This window comes from Vitis vinifera, chromosome 9 (genome assembly GCF_030704535.1).
Source record: "Vitis vinifera cultivar Pinot Noir 40024 chromosome 9, ASM3070453v1".
Taxonomy (NCBI): Eukaryota; Viridiplantae; Streptophyta; class Magnoliopsida; order Vitales; family Vitaceae; genus Vitis; species Vitis vinifera.
This window is the reverse complement of record NC_081813.1, coordinates 6,379,956-6,398,700: the sequence shown is the minus strand read 5'-3', so window position 1 is coordinate 6,398,700 and position 18,745 is coordinate 6,379,956. Positions and strand designations below refer to the sequence as shown.

Here is an 18,745-nt window from a genome sequence, read left to right as displayed (position 1 = left end):
TATTTCTCATTTAAAAAAAAAAATTAAGATTTTTTAATTTCAAATAACAATAAAATACCTTTATTGAGTTCCAATTCATGGAATATTTTGAAAAAACATATCAAAATTTAAATAAATAAAAAAAAACAACAACAACAACAATAACAACAAATTGAAGACACTCCTCATACCTTTCTTACATCATTGATATTCTCCTCACATTTTCTATACCCTCAAAATTTTACATGATTGTCTTATTTTAATTTTTTTCCCCAAAAAATACTTTCAATATTTCACCTAATCTTCTCTATAAAAAAATAAAATTATAATAAATAAAAAATTTAATAATACAATTTTCAATTAATAATTGATAGATCACCATTCTATTTTTTAACAATAAATACTTATTTTAATTTATTTATAAATGATTTTTTTCACAAGGTCTTAGTATTATAACTTTATATCATAAAATAAATGTCAACTTTTCTTTCACAAAATTTTAAATATTTTACTTCTATAAAATAATTTGTTAAATAATATAATTGGTTGTTGTAAAAATAACGTAAATGTGAGATGCATGAGATTGTTTCCTCTTAAAGGTAATTTGTAGAATTGGTTTTTTTCAATTTTTTATTCATATTAAATTTACATGTGGCTTATTCTTATTGGTCAAAGGATAGGTTCATCAAGTGAAGTCATTGAACCTCTTCAAGAGGATAGATTCATCAAGGAGATGTTTTACCAGTAGCTTGTCATGGCCACATCTAAAACTACTTATGATTGCTTGTTAGAAAAAAATTACAAAGAAGAATTCTGGGGAGACCATTTCCTGGTCTACCACCTTCAACCAAAGACCTACAAGAACATACCTCAATAGTAATGCTCTATTCCATGAACAGGTAACAAATATGAGATGCAACTTTGTTGGAGTCCAAACACTGCACTTCGAGAATGAGCAGGTAGTCTTATGGCTTTAACCAACTTGAATACAAATAGATGCAATTGAATTGGAACATACCTGTCAAGAAAGCAAACAGGCTTTAAAGATGGAACACGAATACAACAGCTCTTTCGTAAAATAAAATAATTCATGACCATAACAGGAAAAAAAAGATGTGAAGAACCCAACAGAAAATAATTTATCAGTCACTCTAATAAGATAGAAATGAGGGATAGGAGATAAATAACATTATGGTCAAAGTTTTAGAAGACACATTCTTAGTTTAAGGAACAAGAAGACCGAACATGGGAATATAAGTAGGGAAGGGATGAGAGAAGAAAATTTAAAGAACACCAAGGAAGTTTTGGGGAAAAAAAATGGAAATCCAATGAGAAGGGGAAAAAACACATGGAAATGTGAAATTGGACCCCTATATGTGGATCATCATCAGGTGCACTTACATAATCCTGCTAAGAAATAGCACAAGCGTCTTCACATGTAAAGTCAGCTGAAACCGATGAATTTTATCCGGATCCTTGCCAACGTTCTTTGGATTCTGCCTTTCTTCACTGTTGAGCATCTAAAGCCATTGGAGAAACCACATTGTTGCATCTCACTTTCAGCTTAATCATTTGCCTTGATTTCTTATCACTGTTATTACCCTTGACCAGAGAAAGGATCCAAGGCCACATAAATATACCAGCCTTGTGCCTGACAGAAACAAGTAATATGAAATAAGCACCTACTCTGAAACCTTGATATTTAACCCTGAATTCTCCATTTAACAGACCTCTGTTAATCCAAAGATCACATGATCGCTTGGCAATCAGTTCTCTCAGGCACAGAATGGTCTGCAAACCAAATAATCACATGATTGCTTCCCATTTATTCATTCCATGAGATAAGGAAATAGCAAACCATAAGAAAATTAGTATATCTTTGCTTTTAAGCATTATAGCAGCTAATCCAAAGATCATAAGTAAATGGTTACCAAGGACCAGGAATATTGGTCTCATACCTACAAAACAGATCAGAGTGTTCTCCAAGACATGATGGCTTTGATGAATCACAGTGAAAGCAGAAACAAACTAACGGCTCAAACTAGATCCTTCAGTCAACCAAGTATATTCATAGCCCTCTCCTCTTTCCTCACTAGGAAGGTTTTGCTCTTCACTTCTTAATCTTCCAGAGGCCTTTTCACCTCTCATTACACTAGACAACTCTTGTATTACACAAGAGGTGCTCCGCTCCATCTTACCTGCAAGTACATCTATCTGCTCTGAGAACCCTAACCCTATGACTCGGTTTCTTAACAGCTCAACAGTACAAGAATATGGTGGTATCCCATCATCAATCATCATCTCAAAGTATTTGCATGCCTCCTCTAGTTTACCTTTTTTCTTACAAAAACCATGGACCATAACAGCATATGTTGAGGCTGCAGGATAAAAGCCCCTCTCCTCCATACCCCCCCAAACATCGGTTACCCTATCAAATCTTCCTACTCTCAATAGCATTTTGAGCACCATATTGTAAGTATGCCGATCCGGCATGCAATTCTCTTTCTCCATCCTAGAAATCAACCTAAGAGCCTTATTAACTTCACAGTGATCACAATGGAAAGCTTGGATTGCATTGTAACTCCACAAATCCGGGCTAACACCCCTCTCAATCATTTCATCTAGAAGCTGGTAAGCCTCATCCACCTTTTCACTTTTACAAAGCTTCTTGACAATACAATTGTAAGTAAAAACGTTAGGCACAAGATTGTACCTCCTCATTCTATCAAGAACCTGAAAAGCTGAATGAATATCATTCACTTCACAATAAGCTCGAATAAAAATTGAATATGAACAAGCATCTGGGGCAAGTCCATTTGAGCCCATCTCCCGAAATAATTTATATGCTTCGTCCACATTCCCTCCTTTACATAAAGCCTCCAACAAACTATTATAAGCAACCACATCCACCGCACACCCTCTCTCACGCATTTCTTCGAACAACTTACGGGCTTCACTAGAATCACCAACATCACCCCACCCTCTCATTAAAATGCTGTAAGTTTTCGCATTCGGCATAACCTCAACATTAACTTTATCGAAAAACTCTTGGGCTTGCTTCACATGCTTCCTTTTGCATAACACATACAAAAGCTGATCAACATCACCAACCCCAGCCTTAACTCCAAAATCACCCATTTGGTGAAAAGCCCGAATAGCATCTCCGGGCAAATTTGCTCTACAATATGCCCTAAAAATAAGCCAAAAAATTTCGGGGCAAATTTCACAGCATCGAGTTTCTCTCATATCTGAAAGAAAATCCCAAATCAATGGAAATTGTTTTGAACTTCCCAGGATATCTACAAGAATGTGATAGCTCTCTTTGCTATGTTCAAAACCCGGAAGTCTTTTTGCCCAAAGAAAGAACCTGTGAGCAGAGAACCCAAGATTCTTGCACCTTTTCAGCACTTGCTCGACTAGGCCCGGTGTTATTTTTTGGGAGAAAGCAGTGAGAGGACGTTCCAAGTCGTGGTGGGGGTCTCGAAAATCGCTTAGAATTCGAGAGATTTCGTTTATGTATTGTGATGAAGAAAGTGAGTTTGGATCTTGGAGGATGGTTTGAGAGGAGAAGAGTCGGGAGTGGTGGGTTTTTGGTGAAGAGAGAGAATGGAAGAAGTGATGGTTTAAGGTTCTGGTAATGGAGAACCATGCTCTAATGGCCATTTTTCCGGCAGTGTGGACGGCCAAGGGTGCAGAAGTACACAGAATGGTGCGGGGTTGCAATAGAAATCGCAATCGGAGCCGCCAAATTTTCGAAGATCGAAATTAACAGTAAGATGGTGTAATAATTTCTATTTTAGATATAAATTTTTTTTGAATAATAAGTTTTTTTTTTAAATATTTTCATTATTGTGTTGGATATAAATTTTAATTTTAATAGTGTTTTTTTTTTGTGCTCTATTTTAAGATTAGGAACCACGTACCAACCTTGGTATGGTCTGGTTTACAAGTTAACTAAAGATAGCTTTAAAAAGAAGTTTTCATGAGCCTATGCTGCAAGGAGAAATTTGCAAATATATGTGGATCATTAGTTAAATTTGAATATTCTTGTAGAGTTAATAATGTGAATTTTATTTTCTTTTTCTTCGATACATAAATTCAGTATTAATAGTATTATATAGTCCTTTATTAGATGAAATCACATCGTTGTTGGCTAATATAAAATAAAAACACATTTGTTACCTAATAAATATAGATGTCTGTTGCGATGTTCTACATAGGATAAAGGAAAAAAGCTTTTGGGGTTGAGAAATCAATAAGAAAATTAATATATAAAAGCAGTTGTTTGGCTATTAAGAAAACTCATGAAAAGGATATGAGAGAAAAATATTAAAAAAGAGAACAACGAATGGGAAAAAAAAGCCTTTTGTTTGGAAAATAACTAAAGAAAAAAGTTTTCAAGAATTTATAACCGAGTGTTAAGAAAAAGGGTGAGCAAAAATAAAAAGAACTAAGGTTTTCAATTTACTTTTAAGGGAACTTAGAGTGAGGGAGGTTGAGAATATCCTTGTCAATATATAAGCCTCAAGATCTTAAATTTGCTTGAGGTCGATGAAGAAGATACAAACTTTGATACTATAAAAAAGAGAAAAAATTTGAGAAATTATGACATTCTTGTCTTATTGATGAATGATGAATAATTATATACGTTTGAATCTATCTTCTACTCTAATATAAACCAGTAATCATTATCTTCTATTTTAGATTAAAATAATAATAAATAAATATTAAAGATAAACATTAATTTTAATTGACATGTAGGTGTCTTCTTAAAGTAGATCATAATAATTTTTTTAATTTTTTTTAAAAGTTTAAACAAATAATTTAATATTGACAATTTCTTCTAAAAGTATTCCTGGTAGATAAATTATTATAAAACATTACGGGAATATTGAATAAAATTAAACATTAACGGTTAAATATAAATGTTGAAAGTTATAGATACTCGATGCATCGTTTGAAATTTAAATATTTAACCCAATATAATTATTTGATAAAAAAAAAAATCAAAAGTTTGAGAATATTTATGATCAAATTTGTCCTTCTAATTGTGTATTATTACTTTATCTCACTCAAGAATATAGTAAATCTGGATAAGATAGGATGACCAAAGTAATATACTTACATTAAAGTTTCTATTCAATCTCACATTCTTGATAGGTAAGCTCATTTGACATTATATAAAGGAAGTTTTAATTTATCTCTCTACTTGTCCTAAGTTTGTGAGATTTTCTATTGTTTATACAAACATCAAGACTATATTTGGTTTTTGAAAAATTTGAGAGAAAATGCAATGAATGAAAATAAAGAGAAAAAATAGAAAGAAATGAAAAGTGAAAGAAATAAAAAATAAAGTTAAAGTTCATAAATTATTTTTATACAACACTTCAAACATATTTGATATAAAATTAAATAATTTGAAAACGCATAAGTTTTTAATTAATTTTAAATATATTTGATTTTTTTTTGTATTTTTTATGATATAACTAAATACGAGAAAATAATTTTCTTTAATTTTTTTTTTCTTTGATACCTTCTAGGAGCTAAATATAACCTAAAGAAAAAATAAGGAGAGAAAAGATAGAAAGTGTTAATATCAACATAAAGTGACATGGTGTTATCTAAAAGGATATAATTTCATAAACAATACAGTATTTGTGGGAGGAGCCAAATATTCCCAAGAAAACCCAAGCCTGGATTGGCAAGTTGGGTTGAATTGTTCAGGTAAGGTCAGTTCGGGTACTCACACCACCCAGGTAGACAAATGATGTCCAGGTAAGTAGTGTGAAGTAAGGAAAGTGTAATAGTTAGAAATATGAGTTTTGACCCAAAATAGGATATTTAAAAAACAATTTCAAAAAGTAAACCAATTTCCAAAATAATGCTCAATTTAGTGCGTCTGTGCCATGTAGGAGTTTAGGTCAAGAAACCGTAGTCACCAATTACAGTTTTGAATTTTTTTTTTAAAAAAAATCAATCAAAATCTTAGTTACCAATTACAGTTTTGAATCATTTTTAGTTCCTTTCCCTTTTAGGTTAGGTTTCTTACATTTAGGGTTTTACCTTCTTATTCGTCATCCTTGTTGTCTCCCGTTGCATCTAGTTGTCTTTGGTTCATCCTTGGCTTAAATTCAATATTTTCCAAATTTTCATATTGTTCTGGTAAGGTAATTAAGATTTATGAGTTTTTCCGTTTACGTAAATTTTATTTTTATTTTTATTTTTTGTAAATCTGTTTGGTTTTCACATATTTTAGTTTGTTGTTGTATATGTGTTTGGTTTTTTATTTTATTTTCATCTTGAGCTTGGTAAAGATGTGTTTGGTTTTTTTTTTTTTTTTGGTTTATATTTTATTTTCATTGTGAGCTTGGTAGAAAGAAAAATGTTTTGTTTTGGTAAAGAAAACGGATATGAAATGGAGGGCCACCATGAATTGTTTTTGTTAAAGATATCAAAAATAGAGGGGACCACGGTTAAGAACTCCAAAAATGGAGGGGACCACTGTTAAAAACTCCAAATATGAAGGGGACCGCTCTTAAGAACTCCAAAAATGAAGGGGATGAATGCAAATTTTGTTATAGGAACTGAAAAAATAGTACTCTTCTTTTCAAGGGCCAATGAATAGGGCTTTATCTTAAGCTAAGATAATGAAGGTGTGGGGTTGTTATCAATTTTTACATCATTCTCCAAATTTTGGAAAGTAATACTAAACCGTGCATGATTGACTTGCCATTTGGGTGGGGTAGAACTCCAGAAAATGATATCAGATTTTCCTCTACAATGTGAGTCATTGTCAAATAACCATGAGATGTTGATAGGGCACTAACCATGAGATGCTAGTTTCCATTATTGGAAGGTAAGAAACCATGATCCCTAAAAAGAATAGGCTACTGGTTTTCTATGTCCTGACTTGATTTTGATAGCGTGGATTGTAACATTTGATCTGTTTTTCTATGATTCTAGATGTTGTGGTGGATTGTTTTCAGTGTTGATAGGGCACAGGCAGTGACACTTCATAATTATAGTAAAAGCTTTATAGGGTTCTCAGCTATGCTTACACTAGAGCAAACTCAAAAACTTGCAAGTGTGCCTTTTTCCGTATTATAAAACATTGTACATCATTCAAAATATTATGACTTACTGAATTCCTTTTGATTTTCTTGTATTGCAGAGAACAATTCAGTAATTTCAGTGTTCGGGAGCAAGATGAACCGAGTCCATACAACTCATTCTTGGGATTTTCTGGGAATATACTCTATTCTCCAATATAACCAATTGCCAATGGCCTTATCTTCTCATAGTTTTGCTCAATATTTTATTTTAGCTTCAATTTTTTTGTTATTTGTCCATGCATCCGTGATTTTTTCTGGAATTTATAGGACATCAAAGGCAAAGTTAACATGGGTGCTATTAAAAAATCTTTGCCTATGGATCCATCAATCTATGGGCCAGCAATTTTGGAATCAACATCAAAACTAGGTGGTGCAGGTAACATTGCCTTACCCTGCATAAAAACTAGGAGATATTCTTATATGGACATATTTTTTGTGTTGCTATGAGCATAATAATGTTTGATGTTATTTCCTCTTTTGTAAAGACCATTTAAAAACCGTAATTGGTAACTACGATTTTGATTGATTTAAAAAATATTTAAAACCGTAATTGGTGACTACGGTTTCTTGACCTGGACTCCTATATGACACAGATGCACTAGACTGAACATTATTTTGGAAATCGGTTTACTTTTTGATTTTTTATTTATTTAAATATCCTATTTTGGGTCAAAACTCCTTAAAAAGGATAAAAAAAACCAATGAATAGTGTTAGGGGTTACAAACAACTCCTCCGATGATAATTCAAGGTAAAAAGGGGCAGACATTTTTCTTTCATTTTTCAAATAGCACAAAATATAGAAATATTAACTTATCCGTAAAAGAAGGTTTGCCTGGAAACCATCCGTACACACTTTTTTTGCCTAAGCAAAAGAGGTACAAAAAAGGTAAGGTCTCAATGATAGAGAATGGGACAATATGAGTTTTGTGGATATATTTTGGTTAATTAAAGTACAATTGAAAGAGAATCAAATGTTATATCAAAGTTTTTTTTCCGTAGTACGGAAAATAAAATATAATCACAAACTTGTTCTTGTTGATTAGAAAATCAAATATAAGCTCAAATAACCTCAAATAATCTCAAAAACTCACAACTTAATATTAGCATAAAAAATATATAAATTTTATTCAAAGTTTTCAAGAAAATAAAATTAACTACAAATACCTCAAACCTGTTACATCATACACCGTCCCAACAACAATTAATATCATAAACACACATTATATATGATAAACGTGACACAATTGATTCAAGCTTTTGAAAGAAGGTCCACTAAGGCTGGACGATGCCTACACCTAACCAACAAGGGCTGAGCCTTTGGCAAAGAAAGACCAGTCCCCTCACTCATGTCCACCATCCCTTCACCTACACTTTCCCAATCAAAGCACTGAATCAATGATCCCAACACCAGCCCAACCATACGTACGGCTAAGCCCTCCCCAGGGCAACCCCTCCTGCCTGACCCAAATGGCATTAGCCTGAACCCATGTTTCTCCAGTTCCATGCCCTCAAATCTCTCCGGCGTGAACTTCCTTGGCTCCTCCCAGACTCTAGGGTCATTCTGTATAGCCCATACATTAACAAGTAGCATCGTCCCATGAGGTATGCGATAACCACCTACTGTGCACTCGCCGGACGACTCATGAGGTATTATTGGGCCTACAGGGTGCATGCGCTGCGACTCCTTTATGATACAATGGAGATATGGAAGCTGGTTTAAATCTGATTCTTGGATGAGATGGTTGTCCCCCAGATGATTATCAATCTCCATTTGTGCCTTCTTTAGGGCATGTGGGTTGTTCAGCAGAAGTGATAGTGTCCATTCTATAGTCGTGGCTGTGGTATCAGTTCCAGCTCCCAGTAGAGCCTGTATGTTCAATCAATATTTAAATTTTAAATAAATTAGGTTGACTTATTTAAAAAATACTGAAATTTATGTAATTATTAGATACAAATGGGAACAAAAGCATATATAAATTCGCTACCAGCATGAGGCCTCTGATGATCAGGTCCGTATAGTAATCAGGTTCCTTCTCTTGTAGCGACAGCATCACTTCAATCATCGTCTTCTTCTTCTTCTTCTTCTTCTTCTTCTTCTTCTCTCCATCGTCGCCATTACAGCATGATGAAGATGACTCCTTGTCCTTGGCAATTCTTGTTCTATGCTCTTCTATCAAGCTCTGCATGAACCTATCTCTCTTCCTCTGCAACTCTCTCAATCCCTCCTCCTTCCCCTTCACCCCTAACCACCTCAACATCGGTAAATAATCTCCGATGTTGCTCATATCTCCCAGCCGAATTGTGTCAGCCATTATCTCCCGGAACTTCACCGTTTCCTCCGCCTCCGCCTCCGCCATGCTCCCGCCATAATACCTCCTCCCAGCGATCATTCTCATCATCACATTTGTCGTTATCTCAAACAGCATCGCCTTCATGTTCACAGTCTGGTTCTCATGCTCCAAAAGCCAGAGAACCAGCAACCGCACCTCATCAGCACGAATTCCAGAAAGCATCTGAATGCAACTGGAGGAGAGGATTTCGAGGGTCGAGATTCGCCGGAGGTTCCGCCAGTGATCGCCATAGTTGGCCCAGATGAGGCTGGTGTAGTTGTAGCCTATGTATTTCCCGGCGATAAGCTGAGGGCGGTTGGCAAAAACGATATCGTTTTTGGTCAGACATTCCTCAGCAACAGAAGGTGAAGAAACAATAAGGGAAGGGCGTGAACCAAGACGGAGGAAAACTATAGGGCCATAGCGGCTGGAAATACCGGCCAAGGTCCGGTGCAATGGCTTCTTTAAGAGGTAGAGATGGCCAAGTATGGGGAGAGTGAGAAAAGGAGTCGGTGGGAGGTTATGAAGCTTATGAAGCAAGTGTTTAGTGAAGAGATACAAGGCCAAGCAAAGAGGTATACACATGTACAGTGTCTCCATCTTTGTAATTTTTCTATGTGAGTGTGGGAGGAATATGGTTCCTAATATCGACTTATATAGATGGTTTACGAACCATTTGTCCACTATTTTTTTTGGCTTCACTTTGGGTCTTAAGATGAGTAGAAATTAATATTGAAGAAGTGTAAGCACACCCAATTGGACAGTGAGATCGATATGGTGGAAACCTGTAAATTAGATTCAAGAAAGCAAATATCATCACACTGATTGAAGTAAGTTAACACTAGAAAGAAAATAGAGAGGAAAATTAAAAGAAAAATAAATTTTGATATTTGGTCTGTATTCAACCCAGTTTGTTTGTCCCATAACAAATCAACATGAATCCCACATGGTAGTCTTGAATTTAAAAAGGTTAATCGGTTATATATAATAAGGTAGGTGCAGTGCTTAATAATTGTTTATTGGGACAAACCTAAACTAAGGCTGCGTTCCATGTCTTCCCTTTTCGTCTCTCTATCAGTTATCAGTTGATGTTGGTATAGACCATAGAGCCGCAATATTACAACTGGTGACTGGGCATGATTTAGGATTTACTTACCGGAGGATGGAGCTTTGGTGTCGGCGGTGGTGACTCGTCAAGTGGACTGAATCTTACCAGGGCGACGTCGGCAAAGCAACCTCCTCACAGTCGGATTGCTCCCCCTCCAGTGTTGGGTCTTGCATAGTTGCAAATTTGCAATAATTGCAGGTGGTGTCGTCTGTTGTGGGTCTTGACAGCAACAGCAACGGTGGTGTGCAAGTGGTGTCGTCTGTCGTGGGTCCTGACAGCAACTGGTGTCGGCTGTTGTGGGTCTTGACAGCAACAGCAGTGGTGTGCGAGGGTGGGAGATGAGGAGCTCAAATTGGTAATCTAAAAATTGCCGTTTGTGGGTCTTGACAGCAACAACAGTGGTGTGCAAGGGTGGGAGATTGGGAGCTGAAATTGGTAATTTAAAAATGCCTTTGGTATGACATATGCGCTTTATTAATGATAACATATTATGAGAATTGAGTCCCAATTTGCTAAAGTAAAATTATAAGGATGGTATGGAATATAGGATTTAATGATAAATTAAATGTATTTATATGATAGAATGTGAATTAAATCCACAATTCTTGGTATTATTATAAATAACTTTGAGTTAAATGTGAAAAAAAAATTACTTTTATTAATTTTTTAAGTTTATTTAATTATATAATATTTTTATAATTTTTAAAATTTTTTAATTATCTTATTTTATGTATTACCTAATTGAGACATGAAGATAGATAGGACCCTTCGAATCAATGATTGATATCCTAACTTCATACCGAATTGAGACATGAAGATAGATAGGACCCTTCGAATCAATGATTGATATCCTAACTTTAAACCATGCTGGCCAGCTCAAAAGATTCGACTCGGCTGACCGGTTGACATGCATCAACCCGCCGGTCTATATTTTCTGCAAGGCATATCCTGCTCTCTACTCGTTTTTTATACCAATTGGCGTATATTTCTTGTGTGCCTCGTATGCATACTTGGAATCAGAGGAAAATCAGTACCAAGAAAATTCCACAACAAAACTATCTGAGCAAAAATCTGGGGAAAAGTATGGAAAGGTACATTGAAAGGGCAAAAAAATAATTAAATAATATAATGTATTCAAATAGTAATTTATGTCAAAATTACCTCATTTTGCTCAAAAGATTCACTTAGCTTGATCACTTAACATAAGCCTTCACATTTTTTTTTTTAACAAAACCAATTTTTTTTTCTCAATTTTACAAAAAAAAAATCAACAATTAACATCTGATTTGTGACATCCCACATCAAATAGGGGAAAAGTTTTTAATACTATATAAGTATAAACTACTCTTAACAATGTAGACATGCATTTTAAAATCGTAAGGACTCCTTTAAGCTGGAGTGAATCATATCTATATAGTTAGGATCATTACAAATGGTTCAAAACCAATCTCCAACTCTAGTATGAGAGTTTATTTAGCTCAATGAGAAGTTTTGAGGATCCATTTGGAACCAAAACGAATAATATCTACACGGTTGGGTGTAGCTCATTACAAATGATATTTGAACCGATCCTTGACCTCAATGTGGGAGTTTGTTTGGTCTCATAAAAGGTGTTTGTCTCTTTGGCCTTACAATCCCATGGGATACAATGAGAACATTGTATTTGCATGAGGGTGTTTGTGATATCCCACATAGAGAGTTCAAGTTCCTAGTTTATATCTCGATATTTCAGCAATTTATCATAAATTTCACCGATTATTTGCATATTTTGGGGCAGTGATTTCAAATTTCCGTCGTTGTAGGGGCTCGGACCCCAACCAAAAGGTTTACCTTGCGTTAAGCCAACCACGGGGGCAAGTTTGCCCCTTATTATATAAATTGCACCAACTATATATGAACTCAAATTCATCATATAAACATAATTTAAAAAAAAAGTTTTAAAGAACAAATTAATTATAATTATTTTATAATTCAATGAAAAAAAAATTTGAATACCAAAAATATAAAAATTATTGTGATAATTTTCTTCATAGTGTTTTTCATATCATTAATATATTAATTAAGTATTAAAAATTATACATATATCATCATTTATTTTATATCATTTAATACAATTGAATTAAATGAATTATAATTTTAATATTAAATATATATTTAAATTAAACATATTATAATCAAATATCACAATAGTATTATCGAATAATATTTGATATAATTTAATAATAAATGTATACTTATGAAATTCATATATTTTTTTATTAGCATATATAATATTATTATTAAAAATGATAAATTATATATATATCAATTTCTCGAATAAAACAACTTTAAAATATCTATAATACTTCTAATTTTATTTTTATAAGTTTTTTCTTACATTTTTATAATTTCTAATCTATTTTCGGTTCACCAATATTTTGTGTCAAAATATCCGATCATATATCTTCAATGTATTTATAAAATGGAAGTATTGATATATCCATAATTACTGAAATTTTCATCCTTACTCTTAACTTTATAAACATGTTTTAAAGTTATGAGTAACAATACTTACAGGATTAAGTGCGGGTCATTACATGATTTTCATGGATTAATAAAATTAGTTCAAAATAATTATGTTAATTTTTTCTCTACATAGAATTATAGTTTTTTAAATCAAGCAAAACTTTAACATGTTAGATTTGTTATTGAGTCTAATAATTTTTAAAAATAATTTGAAACTTAAAAATTAAACTAATTAATAACAAAGAATATTGTAATTAATGCTAATGCATTATTTGTTTGCCTAATGCGAAAATTTAGAGAAGTAGCAAACTTGTTGAGAGAGTTGCTTTAAGCATTCAACTTATGATTGAAAATTTTGAAAATTACATTAAACAAGAAGACGCATTATGATTTCTCTTCTAACAAGGGTTTTTGTTCTTCATTTCTCCAATGCCTCGTCCTTCTCTTGGTAAAAAATCCTTAAATGTTCTCCTTCCTAGGGGTACTGGTTCCTAAATTTTCAATATCCACATCAAGTATAAGCTCAAATAATCTCTAAAACTCACAACTTAATATTAGTAGAAGAAATATAAATTTTATTCGAAGTTTTCAAGAAAATAAAATTAACTACAAAAACCTCAAGCCTGTTACTTCGATATACACCATCCCAACAACAATTAATATCATGAACACAAACATTGTGTATATGATAAAACAGACAACTGATTCAAGCTTTTGAAAGAAGGTCCACAAAGGCTGGACGAGGCCTACACCTAACCAACAAGGGCTGAGCCTTAGGCAAAGTAAGACCAGTCCCCTCACTCATGTCCACCATCCCTTCACCAACACTTTCCCAATCAAAGCACTGAATCAATGATCCCAACACCAGCCCAACCATACGTAAGGCTAAGCCCTCCCCAGGGCAACCCCTCCTGCCTGACCCAAATGGCATTAGCCTGAACCCATGTTTCTCCAGTTCTATGCCTTCAAATCTCTCCGGCATGAACTTCCTTGGCTCCTCCCAAACTCTAGGGTCATTCTGTATAGCCCATAGATTAACAAGTAGCATCGTCCCATGAGGTATGCGATAACCACCTACTGTGCACTCGCCGGACGACTCATGAGGTATTATTGGGCCTGCAGGGTACATGCGCTGCGACTCCTTTATGATACAATGGAGATACGGAAGCTGGTTTAAATCTGATTCTTGGATGAGATGGTTGTTCCCCAGATGATTATCAATCTCCATTTGTGCCTTCTTTAGGGCATGTGGGTTGTTCAGCAAAAGCGACAGTGTCCATTCTATAGTCGTGGCTGTGGTATCAGTTCCAGCTCCCAGTAGAACCTGTATGTTCAATCAATATTTAAATTTCAAATAAATTAGGTTGACTTATTTAAAAAATACTGAAATTTATGTAATTATTAGATACAAATGAGAACAAAAGCTATATAAATAGGCTACCAGCATGAGGCCTCTGATGATCTGGTCCGTATAGTAATCAGGTTCCTTCTCTTGTAGCGACAGCATCACTTCAATCATCGTCTTCTTCTTCTTCTTCTCTCCATCATCGCCATTAGAGCATGATGAATATGACTCCTTCTCCTCGGCCATTCTTGTTCTATGCTCTTCTATCAAGCTCTGCATGAACCTATCTCTCTTCCTCTGCAACTCCCTCAACCCCTTCTCCATCCCCTTCACCCCTAACCACCTCAACATCGGTAAATAATCTCCGACGTTGGTCGTATCACCCAACCGGAGTGTATCAGCTATTATCTCCCGGAACTTCACCGTTTCCTCCGCCTCCGCCATGCTTCCGCCATAATACCTCTTCCCAGCGATCATTCTCATCATCACATTTGTCGTTATCTCGAACAGCATCGCCTTCACGTTCACAGTCTGGTTCTCATTCTCCAAAAGCCAGCGAACCAGCAACCGCACCTCATCAGCACGGATTCCAGAAAGCATCTGAATGCGACTGGAGGAGAGGATTTCGAGGGATGAGATTCGCCGGAGGTTCCGCCAGTGATCGCCATAGTTGGCCCAGGCGAGGCTGGTGTAGTTGTAGCCTATGTATTTCCCGGCGATAAGCTGAGGGCGGTTGGCAAAAACGATATCGTTTTTGTTCAGACATACCTCAGCAACAGAAGGTGAAGAAACAAGAAGAGAAGGGCGTGAACCTAGACGGAGGAAGACTATGGGACCGTAGCGGCTGGAAATACCCGCCAAGGTCCGGTGCAATGGCTTCTTTAAGAGGTAGAGATGGCCAATTATGGGGAAAGAGAGAAAAGGAGTCGGTGGGAGGTTATGGAGCTTATGAAGCAAGTGTCTAGTGAAGAGATACAAGGCCAAACAAAGAGGTATACGCATGTACATTGTCTCCATCTTTGTAATTTTTGTGAGTGTGGGAAGAATATGGTTCTTAATATCCATTGATATAGATGGTTTACGAACCATTTATATAGTAGAAAATGTTGAAGAAGTCTAAGCACACCCAATTGGACAATGACATATGGTGGAAACCTGTAAATTAGATTCAAGAAAGCAAGGTATCATCATATTTATCCAAGTTGACTCTAGAAAGAAAATAATGAGGAAAATTTAAAAAATAAATAAATTGATATTTGGATTGTATTCAACCCAATTGGTTTGACCTAGAACGAATCTACATGAATCCCACATGGCAGTGTTGAATTAAGGTTGTGTTTCATCTCTTCCCACTACTACAAAAATAATTTATGGTGTCACTTTTAAAATAATGATACCATAGGGTTTATAATTAATAAAGGTGACACATCATATTAAAAATCTTCCATTGAGGTAGTTAGATGATGTTAATTTTATATTAGTAGTGTCATTTTTCGGGAAGTGACATCATATAAAATAATTTTTTTTAAGTATTATAACTTAATGAGCCTACTTGAGCCCACTTTTAGAATTAATAATGAAGGCCAATATATAAAAAGCCCATTGTTTCCACATGACACCCACAATCCAAAAAATCTCAGTATACAAACCCTATACATAATAAAAATCATAATCTTCTTCTATCTTTTCTCTCACCCATAGTCAACACGCTCACAACCGACATTCTTCTCTTTGTGGACTCTTAGGTAAGCCAAAATCTCTTAGATCTATCATCTTTTTTCTTTTATTAATGTCATTATATTGATTGTTTCAACATTTTTGTATTATGGTTTTTATGAACTGCGTTTTTTTGAGTTGTAGGGAAGAAAAACTTAGGTTTAAAGTTCTAGCATAAAAGAAAAAACCTGTAGATTAATTGATTTTTTAATCTGAACCAAACACACGATCAACTCCATAAAAACAAGTGGAAAACAAGAAAAAAGGAATGATTTTTAATATGTATTTGTGTGAGAACGATAGGTGCAGATTTTATTTGAGATATACTACCACATAATCTTCATCCCTTCTAAAAAACGAGAGAGAGAAAAAAAAAAAAAGGAATGATTTTTCTGTTTGTATCTAAGTGAGAATGAGACATGGAATCTTCAAATCTATTCTTTGGATTAATCTGCACGAGGATTTTGAGGAAATTTGTTACTGTTAGTGACGGAAACCTTTAGTACCAGAATCAATTGTTTGATTGGGTGGGTTCCAATCAGACCTTAAGGAATGGGTCCAAAGGTCATCCATCAGAGTAATGGAATTCATTATTGTTCTTGTGCCTTGAGTCAAAGTTAACTGACTCATATGCTTCGTATCCAACACGTGTAGAGGGGAAAAATAAGGCAAAAACACATGACTCAAAATCTTATGGTTTTGATTTGTTGACTGAATTAAATTCCAATTCAAGATTGGTTGTATTAATGAAACAACAAAAAACATTGATATAAATGTTAGATTCTGTGTGTTTAAAGAATGTTTCTGTAACTGTAAATATTGGCTTTTTGTGATGTGTATTAGACACATTTATTTTATAAATAGACTTCTGGTGTTTGGCTTTTTAATAGAAGTGCATATATAGTCAGTCTTTTAAGATTTATGAATGGATTTGGTTGTGGGCTGGGGATGTTTTTCAAGAGCTTGGAATATTAGGTACAGTAATTGGTTTCGTAGCAGCGTGAATGTATTTGAGTTTTACATTTTTTTAAAATATATGGTATCATGTAAAATAAAAGTAAAACATTATGTAAATAATTTTTAAAACATTGTTTAAACTTGTGTCCAAATCAGCAAGACGCTATGTTGTAGTGACACCCTATGTTTATGGTGACTCGTTATAAATGACACCATATATCTTTTTCCTTGTAGTGTCCCTTTTCATCTCTCTCTATCGGTATCATCATATTTATCGAAGTTGACTTTAGAAAGAAAATAATGAGAATTTTTTCTTTTAAAAAAAAAAATGATATTTGGGTTGTATTCAACCCAATTTGTTTGACCTAGAACAAATCAACATGAATCCCACATTGTAGTGTTGAATTAAGGTTGTGTTCCACGTCTTTCCTTTTCATCTCTCTATCAGTATCATCATATTTATCGAAGTTGACTCTAGAAAGAGAATAATGAGGAAAATAAAAAAATTATATTTGGGTTGTATTCAACCCAATTTGTTTGACCTAGAATGAATCAACATGAATCTCATATAGTGTTGAATTAAGGTTGCGTTCCATGTCTTCCATTTTCATCTCTCTCTATCAGTATCATCATATTTATCGAAGTTGACTCTAGAAAGAAAATAATGAGGAAATTTTTAAAAAAAAAATTGATATTTGGGTTGTATTCAACCCAATTTGTTTGACCTAGAACGAATCAACATGAATCCCACATTGTAGTGTTGAATTAAGGCTGCGTTCCATGTCTTTCCTTTTCATCTCTCTATCAGTATCATCATATTTATCGAAGTTAACTCTATAAAGAAAATAATGAGGGAAATTAAAATAAAATAAAATTGATATTTGGGTTGTATTCAACCTAATTTGTTTGACCTAGAATGAATCAACATGAATCTCACATAGTATTGAATTAAGGTTGCGTTCCATGTCTTTCCTTTTCATCTCTTTCTATCAGTATCATCATATTTAATCGAAGTTGACTCTATAAAGAAAATAATGAGGAAATTTAAACTATAAAAAAAATTGATATTTGGGTTGTATTCAACCTAATTTGTTTGACCTAGAATGAATCAACATGAATCTCACATAGTGTTGAATTAAGGTTGCGTTCCATGTCTTTCCTTTTCATCTCTCTTTATTAGTATCATCATATTTATCGAAGTTGACTCTAGAAAGAAAATAATGGGGAAAATTAAAAAAAATAAAATAAAATTGATATTTGGGTTGTATTCAATCCAATTTGTTTGATCTAGAATGAATCAACATGAATCCCACATAGTGTTGAATTAAGGCTGCGTTCCATGTCTTTCCTTTTCACCTCTCTCTATTAGTATCATCATATTTATCGAAGTTGACTCTAGAAAGAAAATAATGGTGAAAATTAAAAAAAATAAAATAAAATTGATATTTGGGTTGTATTCAATCCAATTTGTTTGATCTAGAATGAATCAACATGAATCCCACATAGTGTTGAATTAAGGCTGCGTTCCATGTCTTTCCTTTTCACCTCTCTCTATTAGTATCATCATATTTATCGAAGTTGACTCTAGAAAGAAAATAATGGTGAAAATTAAAAAAATAAAATAAAATAGATATTTGGGTTGTATTCAATCCAATTTGTTTGACCTAGAATGAATCAACATGAATCCCACAT

At 34.0% G+C, this 18,745-nt stretch overlaps 3 protein-coding genes across 3 annotated transcripts; all 3 read right to left on the bottom strand.

The window, feature by feature from the left end:
- Positions 1-658: 658 nt before the first annotated feature.
- Positions 659-3,740, bottom strand: LOC100254318 (pentatricopeptide repeat-containing protein At1g52640, mitochondrial). Its single transcript, XM_010656468.3, has 3 exons — positions 1,938-3,740; positions 1,381-1,630; positions 659-997 (listed from the first exon to the last, which is right to left on the bottom strand). The coding sequence occupies exon 1, from the start codon at positions 3,640-3,642 to the stop codon at positions 2,008-2,010; it is 1,635 nt and encodes a 544-aa protein (XP_010654770.1). The 5' UTR covers positions 3,643-3,740; the 3' UTR covers positions 659-997; positions 1,381-1,630; positions 1,938-2,007.
- A 4,490-nt stretch (positions 3,741-8,230) lies between these two features.
- Positions 8,231-10,195, bottom strand: LOC100249221 (cytochrome P450 81Q32). Its single transcript, XM_002267288.4, has 2 exons — positions 9,078-10,195; positions 8,231-8,959 (listed from the first exon to the last, which is right to left on the bottom strand). The coding sequence occupies exons 1-2, from the start codon at positions 10,020-10,022 to the stop codon at positions 8,342-8,344; spliced, it is 1,563 nt and encodes a 520-aa protein (XP_002267324.1). The 5' UTR covers positions 10,023-10,195; the 3' UTR covers positions 8,231-8,341.
- A 3,480-nt stretch (positions 10,196-13,675) lies between these two features.
- Positions 13,676-15,397, bottom strand: LOC100266385 (cytochrome P450 81Q32-like). The gene is made up of 2 exons (XM_010656466.3): positions 14,477-15,397; positions 13,676-14,359 (listed from the first exon to the last, which is right to left on the bottom strand). The coding sequence occupies exons 1-2, from the start codon at positions 15,395-15,397 to the stop codon at positions 13,742-13,744; spliced, it is 1,539 nt and encodes a 512-aa protein (XP_010654768.1). The 3' UTR covers positions 13,676-13,741.
- Between the last annotated feature and the right edge of the window lie 3,348 nt (positions 15,398-18,745).